Here is a 21,378-nt window from a genome sequence, read left to right on the forward strand (position 1 = left end):
AAATTTTCCTTTTACCAAATTGTTTTATCTACTGCTAATGTCCTTAAAGGAGAAGTACAGCCCAAGCTTGTTTGGCTGTACTTCTCCTTTGGATCACAGGAGTACAGTTCATTCTGCACTCCTGTGACCTGTTTTCAGCCAACAGCAGGTGCCACATAGCCAGTCCAGGCTGGGGAAAGATTGCGACCGTATGGTTGGGATCCGTTCAGGAACCTGGACCGGCACCTGGCTCAGCCTCTCATAGACCCGATGAGAGCCTGAGCCAGCCACTTCTGCCCCTTCCACATCTCAGCACTCCATTGAGATGGAGGGGCAGAGCAGAGAGCCGATGACTGCCAGTCACCAGCTCTCTGCTCACGCAGCTCTGAGAACCAAGCAATCAGCAGTATTTGCTCAGTTCTCAGCCTTAGAGATGGCCGGGGACAGAGGCTGCATCCATCTAGGTAAGTGTGATTTGGAAAAAAAAAAAGGTAACTAACCCAAGAAAAAAATGCAATATTCTGCAGTTTACATAACCTGTGGTAACTGCATATTTTTTCCAAAAGAAAAGTAACATTTTCAGGAAATACCTGTTGATCTTGCCAAAAATGCTGTGTCCTTGTCAATTCCTGGAAGCTTTACAACCGAATATCTTCCTTCCTAGCTATCTTTTAAAAATGTCTCCTCTTCCCCTTTACCTTCAATTATGTAGTGCAAGGGCTTGCCTGATTGCATACAATTTGGAAGTGTTTAGGTTTGACCTCCATATTATTTGTCTTTGGTAAATCTAAAGAAAATTAGTACAAGATAATTGTATAATGTGTAGCCAGCTATAGTCTTCATGGTAAATTGTTCATGTTATGAGAAATATCATTTTTTGGAGGACATCAACAACCTGCTTCTTCTTTCCTGGGCACTCTTTTTTTTTTTTTTTGCTGTGTAAAATCTTCCCTTGTTTTTTTTCTTTCTGCCTCTAAACCTTGGCCACTAAAAAGCTTCCGGTGATGTATTTTTTTTTTTGTTTGTAGACTACAAGGATAAATTAAAGTCTTTTCAAAAGCGCCATGACCTTTTTATACTCACCCCAACAGTTTTGCCCCACTGCCCTTTCACCTGTTGCTGCTAGTGACATTACCTAGCACTTTATGTTATGAATTAGGATATCAACATTCATTGGTAATATGTATTTTTTTTTCTTTCTGATTGCAGCACATAACATTGTTTTGATATAGAAGCAGATTCCCTTTAACATAATTGTGTGATGTGTTTTATCAGGAACTGAAGCTTCCGTTCACCTTTCTCAGTGGTCATATACACGAGTTACGGATACACGTACCATGGACGAAACTTGGGTCGGAATCGGTAGTGATCACAATCAACACTATGGAGTGCATCCTGAAATTAAAGGATGGGGCTCAGGTAGGATGCATGTTTTTTTTTTTTTTTTTGCCAAGTTAGATGCACAGTGAAGTGATTAAAAAAAAAAAAGCATACCATTCTCTGCAGCTTGAGAGTATAACTAAAGACAAAACATTTTTTTTTTTTTTTTAGTTGTGGATAGAGTGCAGAGGGATTGCCACACTTGTCAGTATTAAAGAGGTTGTAAACTCAATTTTTTTTTTTTTTCGTTTTCACCCTGCAAGAGAAACATCGCATACTAGCTCATTATGCAATACTTACCTTAGAACGAGCCCCCACCGTGCCGTCCGCTCACCTCTATGACGGGCGACATGTTCAGTCGCCCGTCTTCCGGGATCGCGGCATCCGGCCATCTGATTGGCCTGGAGCTGCGATGACGTCACTCCCGCGCACGGCACGGGACTCTGAAGGAACGGCACCAGCGGCCGTTCCTTCAGAGCACATGCGCCAGTGACGTCACTGGCTGCATGTAAGGTAAATATCTCCAAAACGGTACATGTTTAGGAGATATTTACAGTACCTATAGGTAAGCCTTATCATAGGCTTACCTATAGGTACAACTTGCAGAGGAGGGTTTACTTTCTCTTTAATTGCTGTCTGTGCCTCCTTAGGGAGATTAACCCTCTCTATTTGTCCTGTTTACCATTATCCTTGAAAGTGAAAGTAAAAGAAAATCCAAAATTTTGGGTTGTCCCCAGAAAAGTAATAGAGGGAAGATCTTCCAATGGGGACCCAAGAAATTCCTTTTGTTTGCAGGGATTTCCTCTCACTTTCTGTTTGGCTATGGGAAGTGAAGGAAAATCTCCCCAATGGAGCACAGATGGCAAAATAAAATTAAAATCGGACAGGGGTTATAACCTTCCTTTGCTCTATCCAAATTTGAAAAATAATTTTGCATATAGTTCTACTTGAAGTCCTGAAATAATTGTTTTGTTGACCAACTATAACTGTGTAGTTGTCTGTTGTAGAAATTTCCACAATGGAAAAAAATTCTGAGGTTTGTAGGCGGTGAAGTGGACAACCTGCATTTTATGTGTGTGACAGACAGTTTTCTGATATACATTAGGACTAACTTTCTTACTGCTAGCACCTTCGTGAGACTGGGGACTAGAGGTGTGACGCGAGTCACTTTGGTTGGGGGTCCCATGGAAACTAGCTTACCTTTTGCGACCTCTGGAAACCCATTTTTCTAGATAAAAATCCCCCAGTGCTCACACAGTAAGGTTAGCATCCTCCTGTCTCAATGCCAGACCTTTTTCTGGGGTTGTGTTAGTGGAAACCGAGATGTTAAGGGAGTCACTTTGGTTGGAGGGCCTGTGGAACCCAGCTTACCTTTGAGAGCTCTGGAAACCCATTTTCCAGCTCCCCCGGCCCCTCTTATGTGTAAGTCACCCTGTGTCTGAGGGGCACAGGTTGGACAGCTACTTAATGGACACTGAGAATATGGTTTGGATTACTTCAAATGGGACAGTAATATTTATCAATAATATCGCTAAAGAAATATAAGAAGACTATTTCTGGTTTGTTTGATTCTGAACCTGTTCATTGAAAGAGCTGGTCACATTGGCCTCTGTTCTTCAATGTAGGGGACGAACAGTCTGTTACTGGTGGTCTCCTACTATTGTCTTTGTATTAAGGTGTGATTTGTTTACATTTACACTTATAATAGGGTGGCACAGTGGTGTAGTGGTTAGCACATTCACCTAGCAGCAAGAGGGTCGCTGGTTCGAGTCCCAACCAGGACATTACCTGCCTGGAGTTTGCATGTTCTCCCTGTGCCTGCATGGGTTTCCTCCCACACTCCAAAGACATGCTGGTAGGTTAATTGGATCCTGAATAAAAAGAAAAAATTGGCCCTACTATGTATGTATGTGAGTTAGGGACCTTAGATTGTAAGCTCCTTGAGGGCAGAGACTGATGTGAATGTACAATGTATATGTAAAGCGCTGCGTAAATTGACAGCGCTATATAAGAACCTGAAATAAATAAATAATAATACCGCGTATTGTACTTCATGAGCTCTATAAAGGCAAGTCTGCAGGTTAATTAGCTCAAGTTAATTAAATCACTATCCTCTATTAGTTGCTAGTGGGAAAGTAGAATACTGTTTGTATGGTTTGTTTCTTAGATATGTTAATTATATTTCTGTACACAATTTCATCTGCATAGGATAATGTAATCAGGCAAATAAATAAATAGTGCTGCGCAAATAATAAAATAATCTAAAACTCTTTAGGGATATAAATATCTATATCCTAAAATAAATTCACATAAAAATAATATAGGTCAGAAAACGTGCAATAATGCTCCACATATAAAGTGCAAATGCGATAAAGGTACAAATGTATAATAGCGTAAATAAAGTGCAGAAGATATATATATATATATATATATATATATATATATATATATATATATATATGTATGTGCAAATATTGCAAAGAAAGTCCAGTAATAAGTCCACGTGAAAAAAGTGCTGAAAATATATAGTTCAAAATAGTGAATCAGCCAACTAAGGGTGGCTAGTGCACCCAGTGATGAGTGACCAGGGTGTCGCAATGAATAGCAACCGTGCACCCCCTTGTGAGTGGGTGCTCACCTTAGAATATATACTTTAAAGCTTGTATCGATAAAATCCTAGTAATCATCCATCCGGATTCTTATGGCTCCTCTCATCCAGGATCTCCCAGGTGGATACCCCGCAGGTGGGAGCAGGGCTGGTGCTAGACTATTTTATGCCCTAGGCAAGATCAGCTACTTGCGCCCCCCCCCCAAAAAAAGGGAAGGGGTTAAAAACTCCTCTATGTGACCCTGATCTGATGGTTCCTCCATGTTATGCTGTCATACCCAGTGACCCCCATATTCCTCCATTTCACACCCGGGGACCCTAATGTCCCTCCATGTCACACCCAGGTACTTTGATGTTCTTCCATGTCACAAGTATGGTGGCTTTCAAAAGACTCTTAGATGTACATCTCAAGGATCAGAACATTCAGGGCTATGAGAGATGATTACGGCCACACACACACCTACTATGTAACTATGTCACACCTGGGGACCCTGATGTTCCTCCGTGTCACACCTGGGGACCCTGATGTTCCTCCGTGTCACATCTGGGGACCCCAATCCCCACGGCACACCCAGGGACCCCAATTCCTCATGGCACACCTGGTGACCCCAAACCCCTGTTAAACGCGGTGGCTCCTGGTGGAGAGAAAAGCAGCAGTCAGAGAGCTCCGCACGTCCTTCATCACCAACCTCCTCAGACCATTCTGGTGCCTTGTCGCTTCTGCCCCAGTAAAGGTTCCACCCTCCAGTGCCAAGCTCTCCTCCGCTCCCTGCTTAATACCAACCCAGGGAAATAAACGGCTGCCCACCAGCTCAGTGCAGAGAGTCACTTCCTGCCTGGGGTTAAGGCCAATCAGCTCCACCTAGAGAGGATCATCATGCAGGCAGCACTCTGGGGGGCTCCCTTCTTGCCTTTTGGGGCCCCTCCAACAGTGCTGGAATGCCGTGGCCTGGTAGTTCCACCACTGCCCAAGACACTTGGCATCTTCCGCTGTCCCTTCCCCCACCTCCGCCCCTCGCCTCAGCTCACAATAATCATTCATGATGGAAAATTCATGATAGAGCGAGAGTGCCGACTCCTGGCTGCGCCCCTAGGTGGCATAGCGCCCTAGGCGGCTGCCTAATTTGCCTAGTGGAAGCACCGGCCCTGGGTGGGAGTATACCCCCTGGGACGTCTGGTTACACCCTGGGACGTCCCATGGGTGTAGCCAGAAGTTTTTTTTGCTCAGTGTCTTATTCCTGTAGGGGACAGCATAACCCAATGGTCAAGAATGACTGGAGCTGTGTCCGTCAATGAACATCAGAAAAAAGGATTTTACGGTAAGTCAAAAATCCAATTCTTTTGGAGGGAGTGGGGTGGAGCAAGTACTATTTTTTTTTTTTTCTATAGGTCTGCAATTTGTAGGGACAGTAACTGGTGTTGTTGCTTTAACCACTTTAATACAGGGCACTTCCCTCCCTTCCCGCCCAGGCCAATTTTCCCCTTTTAGCGCTGTTGCATTTTGAATGACAATTGCGCGGTCATGCAACACTGTACCTACACCAAATTTATGTCATTTTCCCCCCACAAATAGAGCTTTCTTTTGGTGGTATTTGATCACCTCTGAGTTTTTTCCTTTTTGCTAAACAAATAAAAAAAGGCCGAAAAGTTTGAAAAAAAAAAAAAAAGTTTTTTTTGTTTATGTTATACAATTTTGTAAATAAATAAGTTTTTTCCTGCACTGATGAGGAGGCACTGATGAGGAGGCACTGATGAGGAGGCACTGATGGGGTGGCACTGATGGGGTGGCACTGATGGGGTGGCACTGATGGGGTGGCACTGATGGGGTGGCACTGATAGGCGGCACTGATAGGCGGCACTGATAGGCGGCACTGATAGGCGGCACTGATAGGCGGCACTGATAGGTAGCACTGATATGCAGCATTGGTGGGCACTGATAGGCGGCACTGATGGGCACTGATAGACGGCATTGATGGACACTGATAGGTGGCACTGACGGGCACTGATAGGTGGCACTGACGGGCACTAATGGGCACTGATAGGCGGCACTGGTGGGCACTGACGGGCGGCACTGATCGGCACTAATGGGCACTGATAGGCGGCACTGGTGGGCGACACTAAAGGATGGCAATGATGGGCACTTGTGGGCAGCACTGATAGGGAGGGCACTGGTGGGCAGCACTGATGGGGAGGGCAATGGGGGGCTCCCTGAGCCCTGATTGCCATCCCTGGTGGCCATAGTGGGCATCCCTGGGGTCATAGTGGGCATTCCTGGTGGATCTAGTGGCATCCCCCCCCCCCCGAGGGTCTGCACTGGTAATCAATGATCTGATTACCAGTGCCGACCCCCCCCCCTGTCAGGGGAGCCGCCGATCGGCGCTCCTTTACTCGTGCCTGTCAGGCACGAACTAAGGAAAGCCGATCAACGGCTGTTCCTATTTACTATGTGACCAGCCGTGATTGGACACGGCTGATCACATGGTAAAGAGCCTCCGTCAGAGGCTCTTTACCGAGATCGGAGATGCAGGGTGTCAGACTGACACCTCGCATCACCGATCGCCGCTCTGCGCGCCCCCGGGGGGCGCCCAGAGTTGTGTTATCCTGCCGCCGTCATATGACGTCCGGTCAGGATAACACAACCACATTCCCGCCGTCATTTTGTAATAGGGCGGGCGGGAAGTGGTTAATCATGGTGCTTTAATCATCATGGCACCATGGTTGATTTGGTGTCAGGATGATTGAAGCCCATTATTTCTAATATTACATTGTAATATAAAACCATCGCCTGTCACCGGATGCAGCTTGTCACTTGTCATGACACCTACCACCAGATGCAGATTGTCACTTGCCACGTTGCCTGCCACAAGATGCGGATTGTCACTTGCCTCATCGCCTGCCACTAGATGCATATTGTCACTTGCCACGTTTTACCTGCCACCAAACGTGGATTGTCACTTGCCACATCACCTGCCACCAGATGCAGATTTTCACTTGCCAGGTTGCCTGCCACCAGATGCGGATTGTCCTTTGCCACATCACCTACCACTAAATGCGGATTGTCACTTGCCACATCGCCTACCACTAGTTGCCGATTGTCACTTGCCACGTCACCTGCTACCAGATGCTGATTGTCACTTGGCACATCACCTGCCAAATGATGCTGATTGTCACTTTTCCACATCGCTTGCCACCAGATGCGGATTATTTGCCACGTCACCTGCCACCAGATGTGGATTGTCACTTGCCAGTGGCTGTGTCCAAGAGAGAAGGCGGGCAGTGAGAGATGATGTAATCTCTCTGCTGCCCGTGGCTGCACAGTGAGGATAGAACTGTGGTGATGCAGGGTGGGCAGTGAGAGATGTCATCTCTCTACTCACTGGCCCGCTCACTGGCTGGCCTGCTTGCCCGCTCACCAGCTGGCCCGCACACTTTACTGCCCGCTCACCCACTGGGCGGCTCACTGGCCTGCCAGCCGGCCTGGTGGTTAGGGAACCCTGCTCTAAGGGACTTCACAGGGACAGGTGCTTTACTTTTCTTTGTTACGAATATTTTAACCCAGGACAGGTCCACTGGGAGAACGGTTAGTAACTCAGCTAGCATCTATTTTATACTTAACTTACACTATGCATTTATGACTTTGATGGTGAGAGAAAAGCAAGTGCTCACTCCTTCCATGGGAGTTTGCCTATAGGTCTTAAAATGTGAGTGCTTTCTTAGACATCTTAGACATAAATGTTTTCTGTGAATCCTGCAATATTTTTGTGACCTGGGTTAAAAAAAATATATTTCTCTATCGCTCATTGACAGACGTAGTCCTCGGTGATTCAACACCCTCGGGTTATGCTGCCCTCTACAGGAGTAGGACTAGACAGGAAAGAAAACGTTCTGGCCACACCCTAGGGGCAGTCCCAGAGGGTATATCCTCTCACTTCCTGCTCTAGCAAATCAGTTTTTTTTTCTGTCTAGTTAGGAGTAAGGACCTAGACACCTTGCTGGGATCTTCGGTCCTGGCAGGATTTTTTTCTTAGAAAAGATTTTTTAGACAGCTTTTTTTCTCCAGTGTTCCTGTGAGATCTTCAAGCAAGAAAGCTGAACTGGGCAACGGGCTGGATGTTGAGATCCAGTGGTCACCCCAGTTCAGCCTACGAGCGCGTGCAGGCCATAGCTCCGCGCTGGGTCGGCCGCGACATAGTCCCACTGGACGGGGACTGACCCTGCGAGTTAAACGTCTCGCTGAAACGCCAAAGACCATGAGTCACGGCGTCCGTATTGGTCGACAGCCCTCCTACCTCGTGGAGAGGGGTACTGTCAGGAGTTGGCGCCCGCCTGGTTCCGGTATGGTGAGTAGTATGTTCCCCCTTTTCCCCCGGACGGGTCTTGTGGTGAACGCGGGCCCCTCTCTGTAATGGTAAGGATGGGTTCCCCTCTATCCTATAACATGTCACAGATCCCCCTAATTGAGTGTGATTTTTGTGTACAAGAAGCCAGGAGGCTTGGTTTGGGAGCTGACAATCTAATTGTAAAAATGTGAAAATGATTGTAGTCAGTGGCAGTACTAGAGCTTTACTGTGGTAGTATAAGGTATCCTACCTGTCAGAAGCCACAGGGCAATGTCTATACATGTATACTGCATTCCAGATCATTCCTCCAGCTAAGCAGATGCCTCCCGACGGCCACGGACCGCATACGGCCCGCTAGGGTCCGGTACCTCCGACCACGCTGACCACCATGAGGGTGAAGGGTTGTGAGGCCGAGATCCTTCTGCAGACATGCCGCTATTCTGTGCAGGCATCCGCCATTGTCTGGTAGATCGCACGAGGCCGCTATTTTGGTGTAGCCTCGTGTCTCCAGCATGGGGGCGGCCATGTTTGAGGTGACTCAAACACCTCATGGAGCCAGGGGGAGGCGCCGGCAGGCGTGTTAAGGGGCGAAGCCGCCTCCTTTACCCTGGAAATAGGGCCAAAGACTTCCTGTCTGTAACAAGACAAGCACTGATCAAGCTGATGAAAACTTCTGTGCATCAGGGATGAGCCTTGGGGTCTCGGTCTCTCTCTCTCTCTCGGGTCCAAAAAGGCAGGTAACACTGAGGGGCGCTGTTGCGACTGGGGGACACAAAAAAAAAAAAAAAAAGTTTTTTACTTTGTCATTTTTTGTCGCTGGCAAGTGTCTTGTATAATCATTGACCCTGCCGCATAGGTATCCCCACCTGATCCCCTCAAGGTGGCCGCAGGACCCTCCAGTACCCCACTTGTTTTTAATGCATTATCGGCAGTTTTGGAGTCTTTGGTATCCCGGGTGGAGGTGGCCTGTCAGGGACGGGGGTCAAGAAGCGACCCCCGTCTACCCCTATTGTTTATCAGATACTTCAGGGGCTGTTGTCTCAGGTAATATCTCCTCAGCAGTGAGGAGCACGTTTCTGCCTCCGCCATAGCACAAGAGTGGTGGATGCACTAGTTGTGTCCGTCCGGGAAACCTTTAGTCTTGAGGTTACACCGGCAGAGGTAGCTGAGACTGAGATTCCTTTTTGGTACTTGTTAGCCTACCAAAAGGGCGAAGGATTTTCCTTTACCCAAATGGGGTCGTTTTGAAACGAACCCCTGTTATTTCCAAACGCATGGCTAGGTGCTATCCGTTTGAGGAATTCCTCTTTATAGGATAGACGGTACCACCTACTGTCTTGCCACAGACTGTTAGGATAAAAGGACCTTGTAACTAACGAGGACCTTCCTTTTCTGCTCATAAAGAGTTGTTCGTTCCGCGAGGGCGGGCGATAAGGCGAAACCCTCCAAAGCCCCTTTAGAGGGGTTTCAAAGGGCGCTGGTCGGCTATACAAAAAGTCCGCCTCAGCCAAGCCTGAAGATACAGCCTGATGCGCCCCTACCCATCTCTGGGGTGGGGGGGATGTCTTCACCGGTTTCTGGAGGACACAGGATCGAGTTTCGATCACTTCCACCGGTGCGATTCTTCCCTTCTAACATTGAACGGTTTCAGGGGTTCTATTCGAACCTATTCACAATGCCCAGGAAAGAGGGCAAGGTGCGTCCAAATCTGGACTTGGGAAGAAATAGAGTCCATCCGTACAGTGGTGGCCTCCCTGCATCAGGGGGATTTCCTGGCGTCCATAGACATTTAGGAGGCCTATCTTTATATCCCCATCATCGCAGGACATCAGCGTTTTTTCGCTTTCCCAAAGATCATCCCTGGTTCCCACCAGGAGACTGAACTATCTGGGCCTAAGGTTGGATAAATCCTGGGCAAGAGAGTTTCTCCTTGCGGAGAAACTCCAGAAGGTTCAGTCAACGATTTGGATGTTGCTGTCCGTCAATTGGCTGGGACTGATGGTGGCCTTCTTAGAGGCAGTACCGTATACCCAGTCTCATACCCGAATTCTCCTGAAGGAGACTCTTTTTTTTAATGGAATCAGAATTCCGATTCCCTGGACAATCGGATCCGGTTGAGCGAGCGGACCAGGAAGTCTCCGATGCTCAACCAGGGGAAGTCATTTCTTCCGATAGTATCCAGATTACCAATAAGGGTATCGGAACTGAGAGCGATCAGATTTTGTCTGATTTACTGGATCGAGCAGCTCTAGAGCAGCCCGATTCGGATCCAATCACATATGGCCTCTTCATCCAGAGGTTTTTCACTAGCTGTCCCTTCATTGGGACATCCCGGATGTGGATCTGTTGGCACCTTGGCTTAACAGGAAGGTGCGGAGGTTTGTAGCTCGCGCCGCGATCCTCTAGCGGACGCAGCAGAAACGCTGATCGCCCCGTGGGGGCAGTATCAGCTACGGCATGCCTTCCATCCTCTCAAGTTGCTGCGGGAACTTCTTCGCAGGATAGAGGTGGAGGGAATTCCAGTTATTCTGGAAATTCCGGACTGACCTCGTCGAGCCTGGTACGCCGACTTGGTGAGGCTAGTCGCGGACGCTCCTTGGAGACTTCCTCTCAGGGACCGATCTTCCATCTTGCTTTACAGTCGCTGGCTTAATGGCCTGGCCATTGAGACCCAGGTACTGAAAGACAAGGGAGTGTCAGCTTCAGTTATTCCTACCTCCAGTTAAAGCAAGGAAAGCGACTTCCAGCACATGGAAGTCTTATATTGCATGGTGTGAATCTATTGGATTTCCCCCACATACCTATTCGGTGACCCGAATTTTGGTCTGTCTGCAACAAGGGGTTGAGCAGAAACTATCCTTGAGCACGATCAAGGGTCAGGTTTTCAGCGTTAGCAATCTTCTTTCAAGAAACCTTTGGCTAATCATTCCTTGGTGCGGAATTTCATCCAGGGGGTGCGACATCTTCTCTTTGAAGATATTAGGGAGATTCCCTTGCTTACATTATCCCAGAAGGTGGCCTTCTTGGTGGCCATTACTTCTGCACGCAGGGTGTCAGAACTGGCCGCATTATCTTGTCGTTCCCCATATCTGGTGGTTCATAGGGATAAGGTGGTTCTTCCGAATCCATCCTTCCTTCCTAAAGTGGTTTTCAGACTTTTTCATCTGAATAAAAGTATTGTGTTACCTTCCCCGTGTCCTAAGACTAGCCATCCTTGGGAGTTTGCATTACACTCCTTGGATGGGGTTCAGAAGGATACACTTGACTACTACGAACTTGTTTTCGTAAGACGGACTCACTTTTTGTGATCACGGATAGCCCTTGAAGGGGGTTGCCTGTGTCTGCCGCGACCATATCTACATGGATCAGTCAGACGGTGGTACAGGCTTATTCTATTAAGGGTCGGAATCCTCCGTTCCCTGTTAGGGCGCACTTCACTCGAGCGCTCAGTACTTCCTGGGCCTATCGCCATCAGGCGTCAGTGGTCCAGGTATGTAAGGCGGCCACCTGGTCGTCGGTACATACCTTTACAAAATTTTATAAGATTGATGTGATGGCATCGGCGGATGCATCATTTGGCCGCAAGGTTTTGCAGGCCGCAATTTGAGGAGACCGGTGGTCTACCTCGGGGGTTTTTTCTGTTGAACAATTTCTGTTGAGTCTCATCATTGAGGATGAGCATTGTAAACTTCTAGTTGGCACCAGTTGGGCCTTCTAGATTGGATTTGATTTCCATTTTCCCACCCCTCATTTGTGGTACTGCTTTGGGACGTCCCGAGGGTGTTGAATCACCGAGGACTACGTCTGTCAATGAGCGATAGAGAAAAATGGATTTTTGTAAAATCTTACCGTAAAATCCTTTTCTCTTAGCTCATTGACAGACGTAGTACCCGCCCCTCTGTTTTTAAGTTGGGTTGGGTTAAATTCTCTAAACACTGCTTTGTGACATAACTGATTTGCTAGAGCAGGAAGTGAGAGGATATACCCTCTGGGACTGCCCCTAGGGTGTGGCCAGAACGTTTTCTTTCCTGTCTAGTCCTACTCCTGTAGAGGGCAGCATAACCCGAGGGTGTTGAATCACCGAGGACTACGTCTGTCAATGAGCTAAGAGAAAAGGATTTTACGGTAAGATTTTACAAAAATCCATTTATTCTGACAAAATCCGGTGGCATGATGTCTAAAGTGCCAAAAAGATTATTGTCGGAACATGACATAACTGGAAAGCCATATGTACATGTTCAGCAGGTAATAAAATAAGTGGAAAACAGATCAATGTGGATTGTGTTCCATGTTCTCACTGAGGTCAGTGTGCGAGTTGTTCCACGTCCGGACGTTGTTAGTCATGTTGCCAAAATTCTTATATCCTAAATAGAGGCAGCAGTAAACACGCGGTAACCCCTAAACTGTTATCTTTCAGGCAAAGCAGATTGCAGCTTGTTTATTCTTTATCTGTCTATATTTGCGTGATAAATCTTTTTATAATGCCTTATAAGCCATCTGTTATTGCAAGGATGCAGAAATTAATGTAGTATTGGGGAGCTAGTCAATCCAGTCTGCGTCCAGGTAGTCTGCTTTCTTTGACATTAAAGTGATTTGTAAAGTCTTTTTTTTTTCTGTGTAGTGGTTTTGCACAGAGCCGCTCAGATCCTCCTCTTCTTGGGTCCCTCTTCGGTGTTCCTGGTCTTTTTTTCCTGTTGAGTGCCCCCCACAGCAAGCAGCTTGCTATGAGGGCACTCGCGTAGCTCCCTATGTCCATTCAGACACGGAGCCGCAGCCCAGCCCTGCCCCCTTTCTTTTTTCATTGGCTGACTGACTTTTGATTGACCGCAGCGAGAGCCAATGGCGCCGTATTGCTGTCTCAGCCAATGAGGAAGGGAGTCCTGGGCAGCCGAGATATTTCTATATCTATCTATAGGGACCTCAGGTAAGTATTAGGAGGACTGAGGGGGGCTGCTGAACACAGAAGGCTTTTTATCTTAATGCATAGAATGCATTCAGAAAAAAACACTTCAGATTTTACAACTACTCTGATTGTAAAGGAAAAATTATTAAAAAACATGTCATACTTACCTGCAGTGGGTTTTGCACAGAGCAGCCCCGATTCCCCCCTTTTCTTTGGTCCCCTGCCGGTGCTCTGGCCCCTCCCCCATGCTGAGTGCCCCATAGCAAGCTGCTTGCTGTGGGGGCACTCATGCTTGTTCGCTCCTGAGCCGCCTCCCTCTGTCCATAAGATACTGCTGTTCAAAGGTGTCTGCTTTACTGTGTCATTCACAATGCAGACACCTTAAGACAGGAAGTGTATTGATGGCCAGATCACCGAGTGAAATAAAATTTAAAATAAAAGAAAACTTCTACAACCATATCACATGGATTGGTAAGCCGCAAAATTGTAAATTTTTGTTTTGGGGTTCAATACCACGTTAACCGGTTCTGGACCACCCATTGCATATATACTGCGGCAGGCTGGCCCTCATGCACGAACCAACGTAGGGCTACGTCGGTCGCGCGCCTTCAGCTAGGGGGGCGAGCGCGCGGCGCGCTCCTGCCCCTACTCGGCAGTGGGGACTCTGATGCACGGGGCAGGCGGCTCCGATTGCCGCCTGACACCCGCGATCATTCCCCGCTGAGAGAGAACGGTCAGCTGTGTGTAAACACAGCTGACCGTTCTTCTCTCTGGAATAATCACCGAGCTCCTGTGATTCTTCTATATAGGATCACAGGTCTCTATGGTCATTCCATAAGCCCCGCCCCATACAGTTAGAATCACTCTCCTAGGCTCACATTTAACCCCTTGATCACCCACAGTGTTAACCCTTTCCCTACCAGTTTACCAGATAATTTCCTATTGCATGTCTATAGTTTTTCACAGCTTTCCGTACCACTACATTTACTATAATATACTCAGCCCTTTGGGTAATGTCAGGCTCATGGCACTTTAGGCCCCCTATAGCAAGAAACTGGTTAACTGTAGATTAGACTAATCATTACAGCATTAGAGGTGAAGACAGTCTGGCCATTAGCTTTTTTATTGTTCCTTAAATTTAAAACTGTCCTGAAATGATAGAGGAAAATTGACCCACTGGCTTCAAAGCCTAGGTCATACCCTTTTTTTTTTTTTTTTTTTCTTTTAAACTAATTTGTAGATCAAGGAACACAGAGAAATTTCACACTTGTCTTTGCTCAAAGTGTTGATGCAAGAGAGCGAACATGACAATCAGGCAACTGGGTTTATACTAAAATTGCCCAAACGACCTGTAATTTGATGCATCTTTTTAAATAAATGAACTTGCCAACAACAAGAGAACTTTGGAAGAGGTAACCCAAACTCTAATAAGAATTTCTTGCAGCAACAACAACTGCATTATAGAGTACTGTATGTCTTGAATGTTGTAGCAGTGACAGCATGTACCAATGCCTTGACATTTGTTAAACTGTGTTTTTTTGTGATTTTGAGTGGTATTTTGCTCTATCCAGTTCCACTTTAGCTAAGTGAAAGTAAACACCATTAACTTTAATTCCATGCCAATACTTTTAAATATATTAAGACTTGAGGAAAGTTATTTTCTTCTCATTTTCTTGTAAAAACTAGAACCTGTTCATAGCTGGTTTCTTCCATTCTGTAATAGTGAAGCATTTATGCACGTTTTCTGCAATAGTGAAGCATTTATGCAATGACTGGCTATTATTTTTCTTCCCTTCATTTTTCTAAATGTATTTAATAGCTGGACATACTTTTTGTAGGTGTGGTGTAAGATTGCCCAATATGTATCAGGGAACTTGCCTATGTCATTGAGGAAAAATAAGAGCTTTAAGCAGTAATGGCATTTTTTGTTTGTGATAGTAATTACAGCATGACTAACAGTGGAAAGTTTTCACATCTAATTTAGAGCTTTGTGAGTTACAGTAATGGCGAGCAAATACCTTTTTATTGTGGTTAATGATGATTATTTCCTTAGGGAGCTGGCGATCTGATCTTTCTGAATCAGGGGTATTGCTAGGTAGGAAAAAGACCAGGGGCTTGAGCTTGAAGTTAAATTTGATCCCACGACATCCCTTTCCGACATCAGAAGGGGTCGTGAAGATCAGCGCCAGGGAGCTTTGCTGGCGCTGGATTAAACGTGAGTGTAACCCCAATTAGAGCATTTTGATGGGGCAACCCATCTGGACCCCTTTACCTTACACAGTGTGTTGTACAGGGTACAACGTTCAGCAGTGCGTTGTACCGGTTGCAAGGTTCAGGAATTAGTTAAACATTGCACACTTAGCTTAAAATCTTGATTAGCTGCATTCAGGAACTGAGGGGAACAGTGGCAACATCAGATGCAACATAAATAACCCCAAGGTTCAGGAGTGCGTTGTACCGGGGTACAAGGTTCAGGAGTGCGTTGTACCGGGGTACAAGGTTCAGGAGTGCGTTGTACCGGGGTACAAGGTTCAGGAGTGCGTTGTACCGGGGTACAAGGTTCAGAAGTGCGTTGTACCGGGGTACAAGGTTCAGGAATTAGTTAATTATTGCACACTTAGCCTAAAACCTTGATTAGCAGCATTCAGGAGCCGAGGGAACAGTGGCGACATCCGATGCAACATAAATGAGTGCAGCATATAGCAGAACATGCAGCAGTGTAACATCTATCCAACACAGCCAGGGTTAGGTGGCCAAGCTGGAGGCAGCCGCAATGAGTGATTGGAGCTGTCAGATTGAAGCACTGATGTTGGGGATGGGCGGGGCCGATATGCGGGGTTCCGCCTCTTTGTTCCGTGCATAGACAGTCGGCATCTGCGGCGTGTATACATTGCTGGCCAGGGAGGAAGGTGGCAGGGGGCTGGACCAATTGTAACTACTGTATGTGTACCCACAGCGGTGTATATTTCAGGTGTTTTATACACTGCTGTGGATGCACATACAGTAGTTACAATTGGTCCAGCCCCCTGCCACCTTCCTCCCAGCCCCAGCAGCTGTTTGTATATGAACAAAAGGGGAGGAAGGTGGCAGGGGGCTGGACCAATTGGCTGAACCCCCCATATCGGCCCTGCCCACCCAGACATCAGTGCTTCATTTTGATAGCTCCACTCACTCTCACTGTGGCTGCCCCTGACTTGCCCACCAATCACTGGATGCAGGATAAATGTTATATTGCTGAGGTATGTAGCCCGAGTTCCCGGCCAACCCCAAGCCTTCGGACTCGGGGCTTATAATTTGAAACAAGCAATATGAGACCCGGGCTTTTTGAGTTCCCACTCAGGGCTGTAGCCCCGGTCAGAACCCCCAATTCCCCCCATCCCCCCTCCCGACCCCACTGTTCTGAATTGTCCTTTTGCTTTGTGCCTTTATGAGCAATTTGCAGAGGTCATATAGTTAAATCCAGATGAAGTTCTATGTTTTTACAAATTTACTAGACAAGTGACATAACTTGGAAGTTTAGATCTGTCAGTGAGACATGGTTTAGCTTTTCCAGGATTCTGAATCCTCTGTATAATGTTACTGTACACTGTTAGAGAGGGCCAATTCGGTTGTTTTGCAGTCTCACTGGTAAGTATGCTGCAAAATGTTTTGCTTATGTGTGTAGCACCTTACAAGGTAGGTGCTAGGCAAAAGTATAGTGGGCATTGGCTGCCTAACAGCAGGGCCCTGATTTTCAGCTGGGCTGTCATGTCTCCCAGGTGTTGCCATTGAGAGGGGAGTCTCCCCACTGGCTCCATGAGAGAGTTCTAATTGGGCAGTGGAGGAAACCCAATCAGTGGCACATTCATGCTTGTATCTACCCCAGGAAGGCAGATTCTGCCGCAAAGCATTCTGGGAGTGGGTATAAGTTTGAGGGGAGCACATGATGCAGCGTCTTTGGCAGAAAGCAGAGTCCCAGGAGGGAGCGTACGGCTGTCTCTCCTCCTGTGAGAAGGATCGGGTATCTCGGGCAGCTTGCCTGAGGGTACAGAGAAAGCTGAGCTGCAGAGAGGATCCGGTGTGCCGAGGACCAGCGGAGTTGAGGGGGCCCAGTTTCAGCAAAGCATTCTTTCGTGAGTACTGTAAATGCCCCTGGGGGTCTGCCTAGCTGAGAGGGGACCGCTCCGGTGAAGGTGCAAGGGATCCAGGAGCTAGCTAGCTAGCGGAAAAGGGGGTGCCAGAGGACCCTGAAGTGTCAGAGGGAGCGCCTAGTGAGAGGACCCAGAAGTGCAGAGGGGGTGCCTAGTAGAGGGCCCTGAAAGTGTTAACGGGGCGCCAGCGGTTGGGCCCTGAAGAGTTAATGTGTACAGCGTGCAGTGTACAGTGTTGAGAGTTGCAGCAGCACAAGCAGTTACAAGGAGCCACCTCAGTCAGTGAAGGACGCTAACCAGAGGGTTACAAGTCATGTTCTAGCACAGTTCAGTAATAAAGCATTTTTCAAGCGCCAGTAAGCATTGGTCGGCAACCAGCTGGCGTCAAGACAGCGCTAATAGGCATTTTTCTGCAAAGTGAGCCAGAGGAGTATCCCACTGATTCCCTTCTCCCATCCCCATTTTCAAATAAACAAAACAAACCAAAGATGCCAGAATAGTCATTGTCTCAACTCTCACACTTGGGTATACAGCTTAAATGGGCTGAAGGTGTCACCGGTAACAATGGCAGACCCATATCAAAACCTGCTACATGTGCATTGCCCTTCTTTCTGCAACTTGCTGCAATGGCCAGTTATAGATAGGGGTGGTTGCCACTTTTTTGTACAGCATTACTCTGTGTTTTATATCTTGCTGTAGTTCAGTGGTAAATAGATAAAATCGCCATTTCTCTTTTGTTCATTGAGGGACACAGCTCCTGTCATTCTTGACCATTGGTTATGCTGCCCCCTACAGGAGTAGAACACTAGGCAGAAAAAAATTCTGGCTACACCTATGGGCTGTCCCAGGGGGGTATACTTCCTCTTCCTGCTAAAGTCACTTCGTTTTTTTCTGCCTCGTCAGGAGTAAGGACCTAGTTCCTTGCTGGGATCCTTGGTCCTGGCAAATTTTTTTAGATAGAACATTTTTTCCTCCTTGATTTTCCAATGAGATCTGCAATTAACTGCTGGAATGGGCGACGAGCTGGATAATCTGAATCCAGTGGTCACCCCAGTCTGGCCAGAATGCAGGCCTCAGCTCTGCGCTAGGTCGGCCGCGACATAGCCCCACTGGACAGGGGCTTGCCCTGCAAGTTTAACGTCTCGCAAGGTCGCATATGACCTGGCCTCGGCCTGAATCGCAGCATTCCTCCTGGCCGACAGCCCCTCTATTTCGATAGACAGGTGATCTGTCTGGAGCAGTGCCCATCTGGTTCCTGGTATGGTAAGTAGCTGTCCCCCCTCTACCCCGGGGAGTTTTGGGGTGGACGTGGGCCCCTCCTTGGGACCCACAAGGAGTTCCACATCCTGCCCCCCCCCCCCCTCCATATACGCTGAGGATGTATTTTTTTTGGGTGATCTGACAACTTTCCTGGGCTGGGGGCAGGGCTCTAACTGGCGATAGAGGCAGGGGGGTGCGCTGCTGGCGACAAGGCGATCGACTGGTGGGGTGGGGGGGTTGTACCTGGTGGGGGCTTCTGCCAGGGCCCCCTGTTCTGCTTGGATCTGTCCTGAGGCCTGGTCTCCCATTTTCTGAGTCCCTATAGGCCTCGTGGCGCCACGCAGAGCCACCATTTTGTTTTAGCCTTGTGTATTCCTGTACACAGCGGCCATGTTTGTGTAGTCCGGCGGCCATTTTCTTATGGTTTGCTTTGCGAATAGCGGCAGCCATGACAGTGGAGCCCCATGGGTGGCTATTTTGGCAGTGGAAGCCCCTTTTTATCCCCTGGTGCTGACCCCGTGCTAGATCATTTGGCTTCCTGATTGCAGCACCTGTAGTGCAGATTCTCCTGTTGATTGCAGGTGCCTGTGTCCGGCGGTGGTGAGTCTGGTGGGGTTCTCTCCCTCTCTGCTGATGATCGCTCTGTGCCTTTTGCTTGGCGACCTGGTGGTGCTGCCAGCTAGGTGGGGATAGTCCCTTTGCAGCGTGTTACACTTTTTTGGGAAAGATTTGCTCTAGATTTTGCTTTTACTGTTTGCCTTTTTTTAATTCATTATTATGTTCTCAAAATATATTTTTATACATTTATATTTTGTAAATTCATTTGAGTGCCTGAAAAGTTCCACCACAAGGGGAACAGATCTCTTTGTTCTACACTTTTTTGTGGGGTTCCCCCTGGTGATTCATGGAGTCTTTGGAGCATGTTTCCCCTCCGGGTCCCGACCATCCATCCATGATGATGACGGCGGTCCTAGAGTCCCTTGTGTCCCGGGTAGAGGCTTGCGGGCGACAGGATATCAGAAAGGCCCCCCCCCTTCCCCTGCCTCATCAGATCCTGAATCTAATTCGGCTGCTGCGCCCGTGGGTCACCCTGCTGGGTCTGCGACCACGCACCTGGAATCCTCTGATAGTGAGGATGATTCCTTCACATCTGCGACCGCGCACAAAAAGGGGCTGGTAGATGCACTGATTGTATCTGTGCCTGAGACCCTAAAGATGGAGGACGCAGCTGAAGCTGTGACGGAGGTGCACCCTTTGGCACTCACAAGCCATCCAGAGCGGCAAAGATGTTTACTTAACCCGCCTATTTTTACAGAATTGTCGCAAAAAGGTGGGGACGAACAAAGCGTCCCCGTGGGGTTCCTAAGCGTTTTACTACGTGTCCCTAGGTGTCACCCCTATGAGGAGTCCCTCCTTAAGAAGTGGACTGTTCCACCAGTGGTGGACCCTCCGGTTCCAGATTAAACAAGGCAACCATGATTCTGGTTGAAGAGTCCATAGTATTTAAGGGTCCATGGTATTTAAGGGTCCGGCTGACTGGAAGGCGGAGGCTGTGGCCCGATATATGTACACTCTGGCTGGTTCGGCAATAAGGCTGGTATTCACTATTGCCCTAGTGTCGCAAACTCTGACCGAGTGGGCTAAGCTCTTACACCGTGACCTGGAGGGGGAACAGCTCCCCCCTGCCTTTGCCAAGCTTGAGGACCAGCTGGTCCAGGGGCTGCAGTTTATCTGTGATGCCTCTTTAGATGCGACTCACCGATGGCTTGCCTCTCTGTTTTGGCAGTGGGCATTCGGCGTGTCTTTTGGCTGAAGTGCTGGCCTGCGGATCAGAGTTCAAAAAAAGGCCTTGACTGATCTTCCTTGTTGGCCTGTTTGCCTGTTTGGAGCTACCCTGGATGACATCATTAAAGTTCTTGCAGGGAGGAAGAGTACCTTTCTTCCGCAGGCTACTAAGGGCAAGGAATCCTTCTCGGCTCATGAGAAGTTTTTTCGTCCCTATAGGGTCGACTGACAAGGGCTTGAAGCCTTTTATGGCCTCCTCTGGTGGATCCAAACAAACCTAGTCTGGCAAGCCGAGAGCGGGCTTCTCCAGACCCGCAGATGAGGCTCCTTCTGCATGAAGGTGCGCCCTCATCCGTATCGGGGGTTGGGGGACGTCTTCGCAGGTTTCCAGAACCGTGGACTTCCCTGGTACAAGACAAGTGGGTCCACAGAGTAATTCGGTCCAGCTGCAAGATCGTGTTTCGCTCTTGTCCCCGGCTAAGTTTTTTTCTTCCAATCTGCACCTGTCCCCAGACCGGTTACAGGGTGTGTATGAGGCGGTACAAGACCTGTTCCTTTAAGGGTGATTGTCCAAGTTTCGGCTTCGGAACGTTTTCAGCGACTCTACTTAAACCTGTTCACAGTCCCCAGGGAGGAACACAAAGTGTTTCCAATCCTGGACCTCAAGGCGCTAGACTGTTTTGTGCGGGTACAGAAGTTCAGCATGGAGTCCATTCAAACGATGGTGGCATCCCTGCGTCAGGGGGATTTCCTCACCTCTATAGCTATCAAGGATGCCTATCTTCACATTCCAATATGTGCCAGTCACCAGCGTTTTCACCACTTAGCTGTGGGAGAGGAGCATTATTAGTTTGTGACGTTACCGTTTGGTCTTGCCTCCGCTCCTCGAGTCTTTACAAAAGTGTTGGCTCCGGTGCTAGCCTTGTTACGCCAACAGTGGATCGCAGTACTGGGCTACTTGGACGATTTTGTTGTGCGAGCAGAGTCCTCCTC

At 48.0% G+C, this 21,378-nt stretch overlaps 1 protein-coding gene and 1 long non-coding RNA gene across 4 annotated transcripts in view; one reads left to right on the plus strand and one right to left on the minus strand.

Annotated features, from left to right (window-relative positions):
- LOC309555764 overlaps nt 1-21,378 on the minus strand; it is a 1,250,709-nt gene that overhangs the window by 196,152 nt on the left and 1,033,179 nt on the right. The window lies entirely within an intron of this gene.
- Nucleotides 1-21,378, plus strand: part of VPS13B (vacuolar protein sorting 13 homolog B) — a 1,502,642-nt gene that overhangs the window by 22,619 nt on the left and 1,458,645 nt on the right. For all 3 annotated transcript variants that reach the window (XM_082257852.1, XM_082257851.1, XM_082257853.1), the window contains exon 3: nt 1,255-1,398. In XM_082257852.1, the coding sequence (XP_082113978.1) occupies nt 1,255-1,398 (144 nt within the window). The remainder of the gene's footprint in view (nt 1-1,254; nt 1,399-21,378) is intronic.

This window comes from Pelophylax lessonae (genome assembly GCF_965119305.1).
Source record: "Pelophylax lessonae genome assembly, chromosome: 5".
Lineage (NCBI taxonomy): Eukaryota > Metazoa > Chordata > Amphibia > Anura > Ranidae > Pelophylax > Pelophylax lessonae.